General features: G+C 44.1%; 1 protein-coding gene across 1 annotated transcript; it reads right to left on the bottom strand.

Annotated features, from left to right (window-relative positions):
* Positions 1–9082: 9082 nt before the first annotated feature.
* Positions 9083–12414, bottom strand: LOC110542247 (small integral membrane protein 10-like protein 2A). The gene is made up of 2 exons (XM_021628878.2): positions 11690–12414; positions 9083–9927 (listed from the first exon to the last, which is right to left on the bottom strand). Exon 1 carries the CDS (start codon positions 12267–12269, stop codon positions 12033–12035), a length of 237 nt encoding a protein of 78 aa, XP_021484553.1. The 5' UTR covers positions 12270–12414; the 3' UTR covers positions 9083–9927; positions 11690–12032.
* Between the last annotated feature and the right edge of the window lie 7331 nt (positions 12415–19745).

Below are 19745 nucleotides of genomic sequence, written 5' to 3'. Positions count from 1 at the left end.
TGGTTTTTGTTGTTTGAGACAGGGTTTTTCTAGATAGTCCTGTCTGTCCTGGAACTCACTATGCTATGCATATCTATGCTGGCCTCAAACTCACAGAGATCCACCTGCCTATGCCTCCCAAATGCTGGGATTAAAGGTGTGTGACATGGACTATGTTTGGTTCAAAATGTGGAGCTCAGGCTGTCCTGAAATCTTGAAGAAGCTGCGTTCTACCAGTGTGCTCCACCACAACCAGCTTGCTGTTACTTTTAAAGAGCAAAACATAATCCTTAAGCCTTTCCCCCCCCAGAAGTTGGGAGTTTAGCTGGTTGGGGTCTTTCCCCAAGAGTATCCTTCTCTTCATTCCAAAGCAGATTTGGCTTCTCTTGATCTCCTTATCTCTTCTAGAATAAGCTGGCTGCAGCATTAAATTTCCTGGTGCTCTTTTTCTCTTCACAATAAACATTTTTTTTTTTTGCCCCACATGCTCTTTTTTGTTGTAGATTTGCAAAAGAGTGGTTACAAATAACCATGCCACAGAGTCAATATTAGGTTCTCTTTAAATCTCCCCCACTGAGAGAGACCCTACTGGTATCCAGGAAGAGAAGCAAACCTCAAAGAGATGAAAACTCATCTTAGGCTGCTTATTCTCCACAAGTTTAAAAACAGCATAATTTGAAAAAATGCTTTCCTGGTGTAACACAACCCCAGGTGCACATGGAAGTGTAATTACATTGAAACTCAGGGCACATGGACATTCTTCTAAGAAGATGGGTTCTAGAGATAGGCTACCTGTACTAGCTTAAGGCGTAAGGAAGACTCTGGCCTGGTCTCAGTCATACAGGGTAGAGGTCTTTTGAGCTATTAGCCATCTTTGGTCCTTGTTGTGGGAGCCTGGGGAGCCTGTGGCTATATAGATAAGTGAGGGTCATTTAGACTGTTAAGTATCTCTAGTTCTGGTTGTTAGTGCTTGATATGGCCTGGCCTAACAGATAATGCAGATCACCAGGCTTTTAATCATTTCCAATACCTAGATTTCTGGGTGGCAGGACAGGCAGGACAGGTTTTATTTTATTATTTTATTTTATTATTTCATTTTCATTGGAGAGCTGTGGGAGCAAGGACCTTGGTGCTGTGCTTCCAACACCATACCAAAGAAATTACATTGTTACTTTCTTTTTTCTTGTTTTGAAGTTTCCTCTTTATTTCTTTATTTAATTACTTTGCAAACTAATCCCAGGCCCCTCCCTCCTCTCCTCCCAAGTCCACCCTCAGGCCCCTCCTCCCATTTCCCCCATCTCCTTCTTCTCAGAGAAGGGGAGGCCCATGCTGGCACCTTGAAGCAGGACTAAAGGTATCCTCTACCCATGAGGCCTGACAAGGCAGGCCAGCTAGGGGAAAGGGATTCAAAGGCAGAGTCAGCTGCTGGGTGAAACCTCTCAGAAGACACTTATGCTAGGCTCCTGTCTGCAAGCACAGCAGTTGCCTTTCAGTTTAGCCTCAGGCAAATTGTTTTTCTTCTTTCTTTTTTTCTCTCTCCACCCTCTCTTTTTGGCACTAGATGTTTAGACCTCCAAAACTACCCGTAAAACTTCCTGGGCTCACAAACTCAGTCTACTACATGTTCAGCCTTTAGCAAGTTGCTTTACTTCTGTCAGCTTCATTTCCTCAGAGGGATTCTCTGAATATCTATTTTGGAGCTCCCCCTGACTATTGTACTATCTAGTCTATGTGATGTGTTTAAAACAGTGCCTGACAGAAAGTAAGTTCTAAAAACTGTTAACCATTCTTTTTCTCCTTCTTCATGTGCTAATCTCATGTATGGATACCTTAAGCCCCTTTAAAAACTTGGTTTTGACTATATTTTAACATATATTCAATATATTTTAATTTATTGTACCAATAAATTATGACTTTTCATGCACACAAAGAAGACACCGATTATATTCATTTTCTCAAATACCCTCTCACTCTGCCTCTCCATGTTTATCTGAACTTTTTTCTCTCTTCTCTATAAGTTTCAATCATTCCACTTTTGTGACTTTTTCCCTAGATGCCACATATGTGAAAGAAAACATGTGAACCTGGTCTATCCAAGCTTGCTTAATTTTATTTTACTTGTGAAAGGGTTAGACTAACTTTGTAACCTATATGTCTTCTAAAGCCTATAGTTTTGAGTTTTAGGTCCAGGCTAAGCTAAAGCCTCTTAGTACCTTTCCAGAGAGTGAAGGAATGTGACCCTATCTGTGAGGACAGATATAAAAAAAAAAGGGCAAGCAAGCAATGACCTTCACTCAGCAAAAGAAGGACCAGACCATTGTCTTTGAGATAATGTTTCTTAGCAACGAACCTAGACTTCTTCTGAGTAGCTTTTGACCTCCAGCCAAAAGTCTGTAGCCCCTAATCTTCAAGGATGAGCTAACCACCCCCACCTTAAATTGGAGCTGCATCCACACTTGGCAGGACTGGCCAAGCTTGAACACCTAAGACTAACCAATTATCTTACTTTATAACTTCCTCATCCAATCCTAAATTGCCAAAACTGCAACTTCAAATTTCCCGCAATTTTTCTTTTAAAAACCTAAAGACCTTTGTCTCCTGGTGCCACTCTTTGCTGACCGGCAGGGGTGACCCTGTTGTACAATGGTTAATAAACCTCTTGCTTTTGCAACGAGTCTTGGTCTGGGGGAGTTTCTGGGAAGGGCGCGATTGAACTCCTGAGCTGTGAGACCCCAGGTCTTACACTTGTACCCCAGAGTACCCTTGAACGCAGCTTGAGCTTTGTTTTGCTTGAAATAATTTCAGCCGATTCTGTTTGCTATAGAAGTCCATTTGCTGCTGGGCACAGTGATGCACGCCTGTCCTTGCACTCCAGAAGGAGGCAGAGGCAGGCGGATCTCTGTGAGTTCAAGGCCAGCCTGGTCTACAAAGTGAGTTCAGGACAGCCAAGGCTACACAACGAAACCCTTTCTCAAAAAACAAACAAACAAACAAACAAATAAAGAGTCCATTTGCTTGGAGTATACCAGCTTCCATGGTTTGGCTTTTTATGACTTCCTACACTCATGTACTTGTGGAAGGAAGCAAACAATTAAATTTTAATCTAATCAGCCAGTATTTGCTTTTTAATTGGAGATTCCTCCCTTCCCCTGGCAGGGTTTCTCTCTGTAGTCCTGACTGTCCTGCAACTAGCTCTATAAACAGGTTGGCCTCAAACTCACAGAGATAGCCCCTATTCCCTCCTCTGCCTGATGGGATTATAGGTGTTCCCAACCACTGCTCAGACTTTTTTTTTACATGACTATTTTCTTTTTAATATGGGGAGAAAGGCAATGGGTAATATGCTCCCAAGTGAAGATGCTCACAGAGGCCAGAGAAGGCCTTGAAGCTTATTGATCTAGAATTACAGGCAGTTGTGATACGCTCAACATGAGTGCTGGTAACCAATCTTAGGTCCTCTGCAAGAGGAGTACTGAGCCATCGCTCTGCCCCATTAGTTTGGTCTTTTTAACCATGGCCCATAACTCTTGAATAGTTTGTTAGTAAGAAACAAAACCTTAATGAAAAAAAATATTCCATCGCAGTGTTTGTGTAATTAGGTATCCACTACCCTTGCCACTCTTCATTTCTGTTCTTGTCTTCTTGGGCTGTGTACACCAGGGAGAGAGCAATTGGCAGGAGGAGTTTTTGGAAATGAAAGCTCATTCAAATGGTTTCAGTTTTCCTGCTTGCTAGTATAAGGCAGCGTGGAATCAAAGTTCCCCCACCTGGAGTTTCTTCGGACCAGATTAACTCCTTTTAGCCACAGAGCTTGCTTGACAGCCTTGCTGCACATCTGGATCTCAGGCACCCCCACCCAAGCCCACTCAGCAGGAGAGGAAAACAAATTATACTAGGTATAGGCACAGCAGATCCTGCATTTCCACCACCTGCACTAGAGGCTTTGTAGCCCAGGTAAGTGCAGGGGATTGCACATGCCCATTCAGTCTCCTGCTAGAGCCGCTGGTAACAATGGGAAGTGGGCTCCATTCCTGTCTTGTTTGTGATCCTAATCCCACACGTAAAATTTTCAGTGAACTTGCTTTAGTGGAATACTGTTAGGTCCACATTGAGCCACAAACTGGATGCCATACAGTACAGTCTGGCAAAGCTTGCTGGGAATCCCCCTGGACAAGAAAAACACAGGAAAATTCATGTTCGCCAAAGAAGAGCTGGAGTGCACCCTTTTCAGGGCGGCTTCCCTTACGGCATCACAGTTGTGTGCGCTTCTCAGGCACCAGCCTTTTCTGAAGGTCCTGTGCCTGCTAAATTAGCACTACCTTTTCTGTTCTGCATTCCTTTCTGTTTTAGGTTTGCCCACTGCTTTGCCTTCTTTTTCTATTTAGCCCCTTAACCAGGCTTCCGCACCAGTGCAGACTCCGTACTCTTTCTTGATCTCTGATCCTGATCTCTGATCTCTGATCCATCCAAGTCTCCAGGTCCCTCCAAATCCATCCATCCAACACTAATGTTCAGTGCAGTCCCTCAGTCAGCCTACCTCACTGGAGTTTTCCTTGCCTATTTTGATTCTGAAGAAACTAGTAAGTACTGCTCGCTTCTAATCTGCTGTTTTGGATCCATCTAAAACTCTTTTTAATGAGTATTTGCTTGCTATTTTTGTAACTCTTCTACGACTTCCTCTTGGTTTTCTTGTTTTTACTGCTAACACACACCCTTGAGTAAGTCTTTCATTAAGAATTAATGAATAACCCCTGACACAATCAGTGACATTCTGCTATGTTTGTGGATGGGAGTTAGCTTAATCTGTCCTCTGAGAGGCTGCACCCAGCAGCTAATGGAAACAGACACAGAGACCCACAACCAAACATTGGGTAGAGCATAGGAAGTCTTGTGGAAGAGTGGGGGAAAGGATAGAAGGACTGGAGGGGACAGGAGCCCCCCAAGAAGACCAACAAAACCAACTAACCAGGACTCAGGGTGGGGAGCTGTGGAGACTGAAGCACCAACCAAGGACCATGCATAGACTGGAACTTGGCCCTCTACATATATGTAGCCCATGGGCAGCTCAGGCTTTCTGTGGGTCCCTTAGGAAAGGGAATGGGAGCCGACTCTTACATGGACTCTGTTGCCTGCTTTTCAATCACTTTCCTCTGGTGGGACTACCTCGCCAGGCCACTGGGGAAGAGGATATGCTCAATCCTGATGCTACTTGATATGCTGGAGTGGGTGGGTGGGTAGAGTCTTTCCTTCTCTGAGGAGTAGAGGAAGGGGGGGATAGGAGAAAGAGGGAGGTAGGGTGGGACCTAGAGGAGAGAAGGGAAAGGGCGATAACGGGGATGTAAAATGAATAAGTAAAAATTAAAAGAAAAAATATTTAATGAATAGTAAATTCCTAAGTTCTTATGCATGGGCACGTAAGCCCAAGCCAGGTGTCCATCTCAATGCCATGCATAAACTCTATGTTGAAAGGAAGTTTCTCTTGGGGACTGAGTCTTGGAGGTGAATGTGTTTTAAGCCATGGTTTGGACATGAGAATTAATATTCGTGAGTCACAAGTGGACAAGTTAAGAGACCTGGTTCTTATTCATGATATTGTGGTTCTCATTCATGGCAGACTGGTGTCTCAGAATTCCATATAAATCACACATTTCCAGTCCCCTATCTACCACCATACACAGAGTAGCTGTTTATTTCTTGCTGGTTTTCCTGGTCTCCCAGACCTGCTTTCAATCCTAACTTCAAGTGTTATGCCCCTTTCAGTTCCACTCATCACTCTATGAGCCTGCTGTTTCTGGTCCCAAAGTGTTTTTCTGTTTCACTTGTGAGATCATCTAGTGTTTCTAAATGATAACATGCATTCTGTTAGTGTTTCTAAATGATGACATTCATTCTCCCTATGTGTTAGAGGAAAGGGTAGAGGATAGAATGAGCTAGCCTTGTCTATGAGGTAAGTTCAAGCTGTCATTCTGGCCTGAAATCATTTCCCATGAATCAATCATGGAAAAGAATACTCCATTTCTTCTTTTTAAAAACTTACCACTTAGACAGGTGTAGTAGTGCAGGCCATTAATCCCAGCACTCAGGGAGGCAGAGGCAGGTGTATCTCGGTGAGTTTGAGGCCAGCCTGGTCTACGAAGTGAGGACAGGACAGCCAGGGCTACCAGAGAAACCCTGTCTTGGAAAACAAAAACAAACAAACAAAAAAACCTTACTGTTTGCATTTGAAAAGAGAATCACAAGTGACCAATGGCCGTATGAACACATGTTTCCCTTATATGTATTCAAAAGAACCTAAAATGAATGCTCAAAATTAGCCATTTTAATGTATCAAACTGAAGGATTTCGATACCTTGTTTAAGTCTTATAGACAACAAAAAGAAGGGAAGGATTAAGTTCTCTGTCCACAGAGAGTAGGAGACCAGATTTAACTTTGGCCATGAATAGTGAGAGAAAAGTTTTAGCAAAGTAATGGGTTCGGTTCAAGTCTTGGAAAGAGCGAGAACTGTATCTAGCTTGAAACACACACACACAAACACACACACACACACACAAAGGACTGTAGCGTTTTTAAAAAGCTATTGTGACCCAGAATTATTACCCTTTCCTCAAAAAAAAAAAAAAAAAAAAAAAAAAAAGGACTCTCATTCCTGGCTGAGAAAGGAAAATGAGCCGGCATCACAATTTTGAAACTAAACAAAAGCCCTGAACCAGGCCTGTCCTTTAACCCACATGTAAAAGCATATATTTAGAACCGATCATGAATATGCCACATATCTACCCTTGATGACAGCTGCCATTTCATCATCTATAAAACTTTATAACAACAAACAAAAATAAGCTCCCACCCTCCCACAAAACCTCAAAAAAAAAAAAAAAAAAAAAAAGCTGTGAACAGCAACAAAGGGAAATGATGAAACACTGAGAAATGCATAATACCTTCATACAAGGGGCTGAGGCAGCTTTGAACGCAGAAAAAAAATACAACTCAGTAATAAGGAATGATGAGCAAGAAGTGGGAGGAATGAGGAACAGGATTAAACTCAGGTCAGTTTCACTCATACCCTGCCCCATGCATTCATTCAAGACTCGGCAGCTTGGGCTATACATTATGGTGGGTGCTCAGGAGGGTCAAGTGTGGCGAGGCTCCTGTTTGATCTTCCTTCCTCTCATATATTCACTCTGTTTACCCCAGCACTGCCAGACTACTGGCAACTTATTCTCCTCTGACTCAGTCACTTAAATTAGAAGTTTCTGCAAGTGGTATGGAGAGAAGCTATCCCATCTCTGCACGGCCCCAGCGGCTTCCCATAGGGAGCTCCATTTGGAGCAGGCCTGTTCTTCTCCCCAAAGCCCAGACTTCTTTTGTCTGAGTCCTGGACCCCATGCAGAGAGGACTTTTTTTTTTTAACGTTTGCTATACCACCATCTTCCAGCCCACCTTTTTATTCCTGCATAGACAGGGGTTCAGGAAATGTGCTTCTGCTTCATGATCAATTTTATACCCCTACCCCGTCTGGGGACACAAGACGATGGTTCAGTCCTGTGCTGAGATTTAGAATGCAAAGTGTGTGACATGGTGCCATTGGCCGGCAAGATCTCCTCAGATGTCAGTTTTTATCATTGGTTCCTTCTTCTCCTAGTAACAAGGCTGCCCCGTGACCTGATGACTTGAAGGTTACTTAACAAACTCATGCAAGGTTGTGTGTGGCATGCTCTGCTGTACCAAGGATCATGCAGAACTAAGGAGAGCCTGACTCAGGCTTTCTGGGCACCACCTAACACCATTGCAGCCCAAGCCTGCCTGACTCCTCTGTAGCAAGCACTAGGTAATGGCCTTCTTTCATAATCATGCCTGGGATCCTGGTTCTGGGTTGGGTATTTCACTTCTTGGTTTGCTGGGCCATGTGATCTGAGAGTGCTAGGACCATTGACAACCTGAGGAGGTAAGCAGGCTGAAAAGAGTAGAACTCAGGGACTTGGGTCTATGTATCTGGCAGATGCTACATGGGCCCACATCTAGTGTTGCTAGGAGTGCTGTCTGTCCTTATTACGGCTCTCTGACCCCTCGGAAGCCCCTAAAATCAGGCTATGCTCCTCAGCAGGAGCATGGTATGTGGTGTATAGCATAGCATATAGTGGATACCCTCCCATATGCTTCAGTCTCTTCCTCTCAGGCTTCTGGCCTCTTTGGGACACCAGACAGATATCAGCCTTGAGCTCCCCCTCCTGCCTCCTATCTTCCTCCCTAATCCTGCCCTCCTCTTGAGCCTTATTCCCTCTCTTAATCCTCCCCTATGTTCTCCAACTTTTTTTTTTTAAGCAGGGAGAGTTTCAAGACATGGTTTCTTTGTGTAGTCCATGCTGGCCTTGAACTCAAGAAATCTGCCCCCTCTCTGTCACTCACTCTCTTGCTTTTTTGCCAAGAAAGGGTTTCTCTGTGCAGCCCTGGATGTCCTGGACTTGCTTTGTAGACCAGGCTGACAGAGATCCGCCTGCCTCTGCCTCTTGAGTGCTGGGATTAAAAGCATGCACCACCACCACCGATCTTTCCCAACTTCATCTCATCTAGTTTTTTTGATTGCCTGCCAACCACCTTCTTAACTCAACACTAGCAGTTTCTTGGTTTTTACTGGGTAATGTTACTCTGAGTGGACAGACTTCAGATCCTTCCCAAGACTAAGAGAAAACAGGCACAAAGCAAGAATGCTTATGGGTGGTTTATCTTTTCAGAAGTCTCTGAGCTACACAGTGGCCTCAGCAGAAGACTGTAATTAGACTTCCTTTTACTCGTGAAGTTCAACTTCAATTAATCATTTTTTGTTGTTGTTGTTAGTCTCTAGAAGCAAAGACAAGACCTATGCTGCTTGACCAACTGGAACATTCTGGAGCTGCTCAACTATTGTCCATTTAGTGTGTATGAGGCGGGGGGTAGAGACAGGGAAAGCAGAGGGTGGTGGTCCTGTCAAGGGTGATCTGGAAGGAGGTTCTGAAGAAGGAAAGGTTTCCCTTCCCAGCTCTTGAATGGCCCTCTTGGCTTTGAGCTTGCTGTCCTATGCCCACCTATTTCCCCACCCAGGGTACAATATGGCACCAAGCAGAAAAAGGAGGCAACCAGGCAGTGTTCAATGTATAGAACTCAAGGATTTTCTTTTAACTTTGGGAGACAACATGTGACAACATCAGAAACTGCATCTCTGAGCAGACAGTGCTGGCTATGTAGAGTTCATCACATATGGCAATGTTAGGTCATCCAGGTTAAATCTCTGAATTGACTGAAGCTCTGCTGCCTGCAATACAGACTAGAAATTAAGCAGTCTTGCTTCACAAGCCTATCTTGAAGCAAGGGCAGAGGAACAAAAGTAGTCAAGGGGCCAGGGAAAACAAGTTCACAGACTACTCGGAGCCATCATGGGAGAGGAACACAAAGCAGGGTCTAAGTTCTGCTTCTCTCCTGGCTGACACCACTGAACCCAGAGTCCAGTCCAATGTTAGTACCTCTGACCTTACACCATAGTCCATGCCTGGGCATGGGCAAGAAGTATCCCTGTAGTGGGAGGTCTAAGAGAAAGGGACATCAGACTCATTTATCTGAGTAGACCAAGGTCCTCCCTGTATAGAAACAGCAGGACCCCTGTAAAGCTCCTCCTCGGTGGTACCATCCCCAACACAAACACATTCACATATACATATTCATATATACAGACTATTTAGTGAAACTTGGCAGCAGCAAGAATGTCATCAGTCATGGCCTGTGGGGGAACAGTAGAAGGGAATACAGTAGCCACCAGACTGTGGTTGCTCCTGAAGTGAGGGAGATGGAGATCATCATCCAGTTCTTGACTCTTGATGGGTACCCAGGCCAGTCTGTCCCTGGGGCTTCCCAGCACGTTGAAGGTTTCCATCTCAAGGACTGGATACATCTGCCTTGAGCTGCCAGCACCACAGGAGCTGAGGAAAATAGGAAATGAGTGTCCCTTGGGTCATTCTTGGCCATTCACATACCCTACCCAGAACTATCTGGACTGTTCTCAGCCCATCTGGATTCCCCCATGTGATTCCAGGGATGGGCGCCCAAGCCTGGGGATACAGACATGGGGTCATAGCAATGATCTCGGCCTCTTCACTCTCTTGGTGGCATTCTGACCAATGAGCCACAATGCCATCATTACCCCTACCCTTACCACCAAATTGAGAGGTCTGCACCACAGAACTGTTCAGGAGCCCATGGTCAACCTCTACTGAAGTGGGAGGTTTGTTTTCTGCCGGGAGCACTTGGCTTTCCAGGAGGATGAGACTCCCTTCTCTGCCTCCCACCACAGTGATTCCTATCTTCAACATGACCTTCTATAACACTGCAAGGAAAGGCAGATGCCCAGCTCCCCTTCCCATGGTTTCTTCTTTCTCCCATGATAGCTCTCTATTCCCTCCCAACCCCAATGTCCTGCCAGGTCATGAAGAAACTGCAGAGGGGTGGGAGAATGGGGGTCCAGGACAGGCTGAGCTCCCCACTCTTTTTCATGTGTAACAGGGCAAATTCCAGGCCCTTCCTTGAGCCCCATCGACTTCAGAGGTTGGAGAACACTTCTCCCTCACGGTGTTGCTAGAAGGTAACAGTGCCCAAAGTACACTGGCATCTTTTTTATGCAGGGACCAGGAGACCTGAGCCACCCCACAGACACCCACCAGAAAGGCCCTTCCTCTTCTAGGCAGCTCTTCACTCAGCCTCTCCCTGGGCTGCTACAGGGACAGTGGAACCTCTGGGTGGGGATCTGACTTGAAATGGTCAGAGAAGGAGTGAGCCACTACCTAGAAAACCAAGGCCTGAAAAAGAAATGGGAAGACTCCAGAGTTGGCCTCCTTGTGCACTCCCCTTCTCTACCCTATTGTGAGAGCAGCTGCCTGCTCCTGGAGTCCTTCCCACTTCTGCAGATGCATGGCACACAGCAGCCAGGCTGCTCATGGCCAGCAGATGGGCTCCTGGATCTAGGGAGGGTCATCACAGGTGCTGCAAGGAGGGTGGGCAGACAGGGAGGGTGGAGAAGCAGCCTGTGGGGAAAAGAGATGGCTAGACCTAAATACTTCCTGCTCTTCCCTGTCTGCAGATGCACAGCCTCAGGAATGCCCTCAGACCGGGTTAGGGCAGAAGAGGGAGAAACAGGCAGAGGCCAGTCTCCTGCCCCATCCCCACAGCCCTGGAGGCAGTTTGGAGAAGATCTGTGCACAGCTGCTGCAGAGAGTAATCTTGGGCCCCCCAGTCAATAAGGGGACAGGCCTGGGATTATTTCAGAAAGGAACTGCCAATTTTATCTGCCCACCTCACACAGTTAGAGACCAATGGATAAATATTTACTTGTCTAGGACCTTCCTGGGAGCTCACTGGCCCAATCCTCTCCCAGTCAAGGTTCAGGAGACATCTCAGGAGGCCTCTGCAGAAAAGGGACTGGAGGCCTGGAAGGTGAGCAGAGGGGCTCCGTGTCTGTGTGTTGGTGATGAGCTGACCCTCTAAGATGCCATGGCTGCCCAAAACCCTATCACTGAATCACAGTACCAGAAAACATGGCAGAGCCTCGCCTACTTTTCAGTTTCCCAGCTTTGGCTAAGCAGCAGGTGTCCCAGACTGTATTCCCTATTCCCACAAACCAGTCCTCTGGGTATTCAGAGGCCTTGGACACATACCCGCCAGCTCCCATTCCAACCTGTCGCAGCCTACCTTCAGGCACAGGGCCTGGTAAATCAAGTGCTGTGGTAGCATCCCTTCTTTTAGGTTCTCCCTCTTTCGGCCAATGGGAGGCAACAGGTTTGCCAGACTCTGGTGATTCTCTGGATGCGGAGGAAAAGGACTGGGTTGTGAAGGGTTTTGCGGTATGGGATGCCGTTCCTTGGGTCCTGCGCAGAGACCTAAAATGGAGGGGCCTGGGCCGTGCCACCTGCGTCCCCCAGCCCGCTGCAGTTGCGGGGCACTGCGCGGCACCACCGTCCTTCCTGCAGCCGCCGGGCGCGGGTGGCGAGGATGGCCCTCTCCACCCGAGGGGCCGCTGCGGCGGCGGGTCTGCTCACTCGATCCGCACCTGCAGGCGGACGTTGAGCATCACCGAGGCCACCATGTAGAAGTAGGGGAAGTTCACGCGCAGCCGCCAGGCCAGGTCGAAGAAGGTGAGCAGTGTGCGTGTGAGCCCCTTGCAGAAGGCGCTGTAGGAGCCATGTGTCGCCGCCCAACGCGACAGTCGCAACACCAGGCCAGACAGGGCCGCCGCGGCTGCAGCAGCTGACAGGGCCGCAGTCACCGCCATTGGTCTGGCTCGCCGCTCACCTGCTGCAGAGCCAGCTCAGTGCGCTGCGTAGCGCCACCCCGAACCACCCGCAGCTCTGCCCTCGGGAACCCAGCTCTCTGCAGCTTCTCTTGCTCCACCCCCAACACCGCTGCCTTCGTAGCTCTCCGCCCTCCTACTGGACCTGAGGCTGCTCAGCTCCGCCCCCTACTCCGCAGGATCCTGGCAGAAACCCTGCTGTAGTTCAGAAGCATTATCTCAACCAGGGTCCAGCTGCTGCAGAGTGGCAACAGTGCTAGGGCCAGACTTGCTTCACCCCACTGACATGGATGAGAACCCTCTCTCCACGAAGTTCTTCACCACCCAAATGCTTGTCCTATCTGTCCAGTTTGTTATTCTTTCTCCTGCATACAAATACTGAGTGGTGTGGAAGGTGGGCGCCAGAATCAGAAGTGTGTGGGGGGGATTAGCGGTTAGCTCCTGTGGACTACTTTTGCTAATTCTATAGAAAACCATATCCAGAAATTCTCTCCTGTGGAGGTTAACACCCTTCTTCCAGGAAGCCAGGCCAAGGAACTCATTGTAACTTTATTCTCATAGTGCACTTAGCTGTCCCACACAGTGCCATCAAATCAATGATGCATCTTGTTCCTTTTCTGTTGTATTCGATGGTCACCCTTTCTGGTTAACATCTAATCTTTATATCAACAGGTTCAACCAAATCCAACCCAAAGCCAGATAGTCTCTGGTGATACAAGGCAGGGTTCAGTCACAGAGGCAACTTTGAGGGCAAACCTGCCAAGATTCCTCAGCCTCCATGCTTAGCAGGTTAGGTACAGTAAGTGCATTTTCGTCTAGGTATATTTTCTAATTCCAATTAATTTATCTAGATGTAACCAGTGTCAACCAAATCATGTGCATATATTAATGTGGAGTGGAGTGATCCCTCCATGTTCATTTTTATTTTACAGAGTGTCTTTAGTTACAGACTATGCTTATTATTCATATAATTTTAGAGTCAACTTGTCTGTGAGTGCAAAAGGCATTGCTTGAAATTGTGCTAAAAAAGTTGACCAGTCTGAGGGCGAACTGACACCATTTCTGTGCCGATTGTCCTAAGTCACAAACAGAACCTGTCTTTGCTCATTAGGATGTTTTGCTTTTACTGAAATTTGTATAATTTGGCATTGAGATCCTTTATACATTTGTTAAGGTAATCTAAAATATTAATTTTATTGAAGGTATTAGAAAGGATTTTGAACTTTTGATCTCAGTCTCCATATGTTTGCTTATTATTACTATATATTTAGATATATACCATTGTATGCATGTATATGGACATGCAAATGTATGTATTCCTTTGTGGATACATAGGCATGTGTAAATGTTCCTGTATGCTGACAAGAGGACAACCCAAGGAATGCCAGTCACTTTGTTTTTTTGTACAGTCTCTAAATGTCCAGTGGCCCTCTAAGTAGACCAGAAGGCCAGCTAGTCCCAGGGATCTGTCTCTGCCATCCCAAGGACTGGAATTAAAAACATGAGCCACTGCCAGATATGATGGCACATACCTTTGATCCCAAGCACTCAGGAGGCAGGGGCAGGCAGACCTCTTCAAGTCTGAGGCTAGCCTGGTCTCCATAACAAGACCCAGGCCAGTCATGCCTAAATGGTGAAACAAAGAAGCAAAACAAACAAAACACACACACACCAAAGCAAAAACAAGCAAGCAAGCAAACAAACAAAAAACCCGTGCCTCCATGCCTGACTTTTGACAAATGTGTTCTGGGAATGCAAATCAGGTCCTCTCACATAGTGCTTTACTTCTGAGCCATCCTCCAGTCCTTGAAATGTAAATTTCTGTGTGTTCATCTTGTGCCTGGTAAGAAAGTTAACCTTTCAGTCTGTTTGTAGGGATCCTATTGTTAACACTGAGAAACTTTGTAACTAGAATATCATGTCATGTACAAACTGGGCAGTTCTTTTTGTCCTTTCCAATCTTTATATCCACTCCTTGTCTCACCACAGTAGATACAATTCACAGTGCTAGGCTAAATAAGAGCTAGATGCCCTGATGTGTACGTGGTGGCAAATGCATTCCCTAAATCACTGATGTTGAATATCTTTAAGAACTATTATTATAAGCTTTCATATATCGAACTTTTTGATTCAGAGTCTCAATCTGTATCCTGTACTTGTCTGGGACTCACTATGTAGCCTACCCTGGCCTTACTTTTGTGTTACTATTTTAATTTTACTTTAAATAAACAGTATCTCATGCAAACACACAAAAAATGTGAGTACATGCATGATTGCAGAGGAATGTGTCTGGTATTTGTGTGTGTGTGTGTATGTGTGTGTGTGTGTGTGTGTGCAAAGGCTGGAAGAAGTTGTTGATATCTCAGCACTAGAGTTACTTATAGGTGTTTGCTAGATACCTGACTTGTTATGTGGTCTTGGGATCTGAACTCTAGTTTTCATTATTGACATTTTCGTGACTGTACATCAGGTGCTTTTAACTGCTAAGCCAGCTCTCCAGTCCCTAGTGAGATAATTCTTTTTTCAAGTAGTATTTACCTGAGAACTACAACTTAACCTCAACTGTTTCTATTCATTACAATTCCAGACTTTTCAGTCTACTAGTCCTAGGCATAAAAATGTAAAACACTTGAAGATACATGAATTGGTGTCACAGTTGTAGTATAATTGTATTAAAAAAAAATCTTCAGCCAGGCTTGGTGAGGCATGCCTTTGATCCCAGCATTCGGGAAGCAGAGGCAGGCAACTCTCCATGAGTTTGAGACTAGCCTGTTCTACAGAGTGAGTCCAGAACAGCCAAGGTTACACGGAGAATCCCTGTCTTGGAAAACCAAAAAAAAAAAAAAAAAAAAAAAAAAAAAAAAAAAAAAAAGAAAGAAAAAGAAAAAAAAACAATCAAGCAACCAACCAAACAAACAAAAACTTAGGTTGGGTATGATGATGCATGTATTTAGTACCAGCACTGTTAGTTCAACCATGTGCAGTGGCACATCTGTAACCCCTGCAATCCAGAAGCAGAGGTAGGCAGATATCTGTTTGAGGCCAGCCAGGTCTACAAAGCTGTTATGCCCAGTTCGTGAGACCACCAGGAATCGACTCTTCTGCAAACACATGAGGGTTTACTACAAGCTTGAGCCTGGGTAGCAAGCTCCCTGTAGAAACAGAGAGGTATGTGGCCCTGAGGTTTGGGGGAACAGGGGTTTTAATGGGCAAAACCACAAGAGGGAATTTCCAAGCCTTTTCCAAGCCTTGGTCTATTTTAGGCACTAAGGCCATTATGGTCCTGGCCTGTCCATCTGCAGGTTATCTGTTCCTGTTAAGGAGGGGAAACAATTAGCACATCTTGTGATTTTTCTTAGTAGCAGGGCTATGTGACCTTCGTCACCAGCTAGGGGTATCTGGGTGGGTTGCCAGGCAAAGGTATCTCTCTAGTGCAAGCAGCAGGGTAGGTTTGTCTCAAATTGCCCTCTTTTTTTGTCTAAACTTTTATCCAGGACAATAGTCATGTTACCCAAGATTCAAATTTCAAATTTTGGATCTCTCAAAGCAAGTTCCAAGACAGCCAGAGCCACACAGAGAAACCCTGTCTCAAAAAAAAAAAAAAAAAAAGTCTTCAAACAAGCCATATATTTTAGAGGAAGTAAGTAGAAAAGTAGGCATGGTAGTATATGCTTACAATCCCAGAACTTAGAAGACTGAGTCAGGACATAGTCCAGCCTGGCCTATATAGTGAGTTCAAGTCCAGTCTGGACCACATAGCAAAAAGTTTCCTAGAACCTGAGGTTTACACTGCTAATGAAGACAGTTGCTAAGTTCTTCAAGGCTGGTTTCTTTTCAGTATTAGAAATCAACCCTTTGGGTATGGTGTCAGTTAACTGAAATATAAATATTGCTCCTCCTGTTTGATTGCACCTTTATTATAAAACCTCCTTCCAATAACCCTATTGACATAGAGTTTTATATTGAGTGACCTCAAAGTTTGGTCCAATATAACCCACCTCATAAGTGGTACCTTCCAAGAAATGACTGAATAGATCAAATAATAATTGTCCATGAGATTTAAGCTTTACATAAGTTCCTCTTCCATTTGGTAACTCTGGGGGCCTATTGGGTAATGGCTCCACTCTGAATGTGGACTGTTAGCTCCTCAGACCAGGCCAGACTAGGTAGAGAGGGGGAGATAGAAGGAAGACAAATATAAATACCATAAACATGGCCTGTTTTCTGAGATTTCCCCGTTCATGTCCTGATAAACATGAGATTTTGGAGTTATTTCTATGGTCCTGAAAACGCTGATTGCAATGATTAGCCAGTACTCTTATTGATATATTGGAGGAAAGAGAATTCTGTGCTTTTGTTTGTTTTGTTTTGTTTTTGTTTGGTTGGTTTTTTGTTTTTGTTTTTGAAGACAGGGTTTGTGTATCCCTGGCTTTCCTGGATTTGCTTTGTAGACCAGGCTAGTCTCAAACTCACAGAGGTCTACCTGCCTCTGGCTTCTTGAGTACTGGGATTAAAGGAATGTGCCACCACCACTCTGTCATTTTTTATCTTGTCATGTTTTGATGAAAAATGGACAATTTGAATGATACTGTAGCAATTTTGGACATCAATCCTTCTTATAGTTATTGTTCTTCTTGCTTAATTATTTGTTGAGTTAATTAGCTAGACTATTTCATCAATGTTGTTTTTCTTATAACAAGAACTTTTAGCAACAATCAGTAGATACTTCATATGTTAGAACAATTTAACAATTATTCATATTGGAAAAGTAACATTGTAGTTACTAGTATATACAAGTATACTGAGCAAGGTATTTAGGAATATATATGTATATACATTTAGGAATATATATGTACATGTAACAACAATTAATGAAAAAAGGGGCCATGAATTTGAAAGAGATAAAGGAGAGGTTAAGAGGGGTGATAAAGGGAAGGGAGAAATGGTGTAATTACATTATCTCAAAAATCAAATAAAAATTATAAAAACAAGACAAAACACATATTGTTCCTAACATTAGTATATCAACTCTAGCTTTCTTTTGGGTATTGTTTTGCACATCTTTATGAAGTTTATTTTATTTTTGAATAGCATATGATAATTATATGTTTGAAGGGATACATGTGAGAGTTCAATACCTTTTCCCACACTTTTTTAGTTTAAATTTTTGAGAATTTTGGATATGATTACTCACTGCTGTAATTACATTATTTCCATTCCATTTCTTCCACAACTGCCTTTCAAGTTCATGACCTCTTCTATAATTAATATTGTTACATGCCCATGCATATTTAAGATCTATTGTTTTCCACCTTTTTACTTTCTAGGTTATTTTGTATTTACATTTCAGGTGTGGTCCTGTTGCCTTTACTCAGTTGGATCATACTTTTAAAAACCACCGAGGGGAGCTAGAGACACCCTTAAGAGCACAGGCTGTTATTTCAGAGGATGCAGGTTCAATGCCTGGTACCCACATGGAAGCTCACAATTCTCTAACTCCAGTATTAAGAGACCCAACTCTCTTTACTGGTCTCTGTGGGCACACATGTAGTGTTACAGACATACATGCAGGCAAAATACCTACAAACATAACATTTTTTAAAGAAGAAAATCCACTAAGCTACTGTTTACATTTTCCATTTGTTTGTTTGCAGAAAGGGTTTCCTTGGCTATTGTGGAACTCACTTTGTAGATCAGGCTGACCTCTAACTCACCTGCCTCCTGAGTGCTGAAACTAAAGGTGTGTACCACCACCTGACTACATTTTCATTAACTATTTAGCCTATTCAAACGTAATGTGATTTGGGGCTGGGAAAAGGTTCAGTAGTTAAAAGCGCTTCAAGAGGACACAGGTTTGATTCACAGTATCCAGGAAATAGACACACACATGGTACTCAGACTAGATATACACTCAGTCAAAGGTCATTCACATAAAAAAAACAAATTAATGTAACTACTAAGACAGGATGTACACTGGCTATCTTGTTATCTGTATTTTATATAATTTATGTCTTATATCCTTAACATTTGTTTTGTTTTCTATTTTATCGCGTTTTATTTAAATAGATGCTTTTCTAGCACACAATTTCCTACGTGTGTGTGTGTGTGTGTGTGCACGTGAAGATAGAAAAAAAAACCTTGAATGCCGTTCCTCAGGATATGTCCACCTAATTTACTGACGTGTGTGCATGCGTTACATTTTGTAATATTTTAATGTCTTAGTAAAGTTAGGAAGTGTGAACTTAGTTTTGTCTGGATCTTTGAGAAGACCTGCCTAACAATGTAAGCCAGAAAAGACTTGATAAGGTAACCTATACTATATTGCTGAGTGTAGAAAGGAATCTAGTCTGCCACAGAAATTGCAGTGGCTAAGTACCTGAATTGGCGATTGAGAAACTAGATTATCAAGGGTGACAGATGGAAATCCTCTTCCCATCCCATTATTTATATGCTACAGATGAGTATAGAAGCAGGGGCAGGCCTGGGCAGGAAGGCTCTGAGTCTTTTTTAGCATATCCACTCCAGGCCAGGCAAGCACTGACAGGGGGGAAAGGGATGCAGCTGGAGCAGTTTCCTGGAAGAGCCCAACACTGGTACCCTTCAGAATGCCTTAGGGACTGCAGATGCAATGCCTCTCTTCTGCCACCTCATGGCATGCAATGAAGCAAAGCCTGCTGATTCAGGAGGTGAGGGTCGTGGAAAAGGTTAAAAGGACCTCTGTGCATTCTGTCTGCTCTCAGGAGGGGCAAGGATGGGATCTTGGGAGTTCATGCTCCGAACCTGCCTTGAAGAGGCCATGCTACATATTTGGTCTGACCTCCTCTGTTTACTCAAGACAGCTATTCAAATTGTAACATGTAAGTCCATAGGACATTTAAAAAATTCGTATTAGCCAAGGGAAGGTGATCTATAGGGAGACAGAATCAGGAGCAAACCATTCTCTATGTTCCTGTTCCTTCACAAAAATGATGAGGCCAAGACTCTAAATATTACATGCACAAATGAAACCCTTCTCTTCCATAGTTTTTAGAATGCTTAACAAATTTTATAAATACAAGTCTTTTAAAAAAATGAAGTTGAACTGGGCTGCTGCGTCTAGTCAGAGCAGAAGAAAATGCACCTTGAAACTTGATATGCCAAGGTGGGCTGATATCCATGGGAGGCCTCCTCTCTTCTGAGAAGGGGAGGGCTGGAGGATGGGGGGAATAGAGGGACTAGAAGGAGAGGAGGGAGTGGAAGCTGCCATCAAGATATAAAGTAAACATATAAAAAGAAAATAAAATGAAGTTTAAGCTGGGTGTGATGGTGCATGCCTTTAATCCCAGCACTCGGTAGGCAGAGGCAGGTGGATCTTTGAGTTTGAGACTACACAAAGAAACCTTGTCTCAAAAAACAAAACAAAACAAAAAAAAGTTTAGAAGCAGCAATAGAATGTAACCGATTTTTCAATTACAATAT

The sequence above is a fragment of the Meriones unguiculatus genome, chromosome X (assembly GCF_030254825.1).
Source record: "Meriones unguiculatus strain TT.TT164.6M chromosome X, Bangor_MerUng_6.1, whole genome shotgun sequence".
Classification (NCBI taxonomy): domain Eukaryota; kingdom Metazoa; phylum Chordata; class Mammalia; order Rodentia; family Muridae; genus Meriones; species Meriones unguiculatus.
This window is presented reverse-complemented; position numbering and strand designations above follow the sequence as displayed.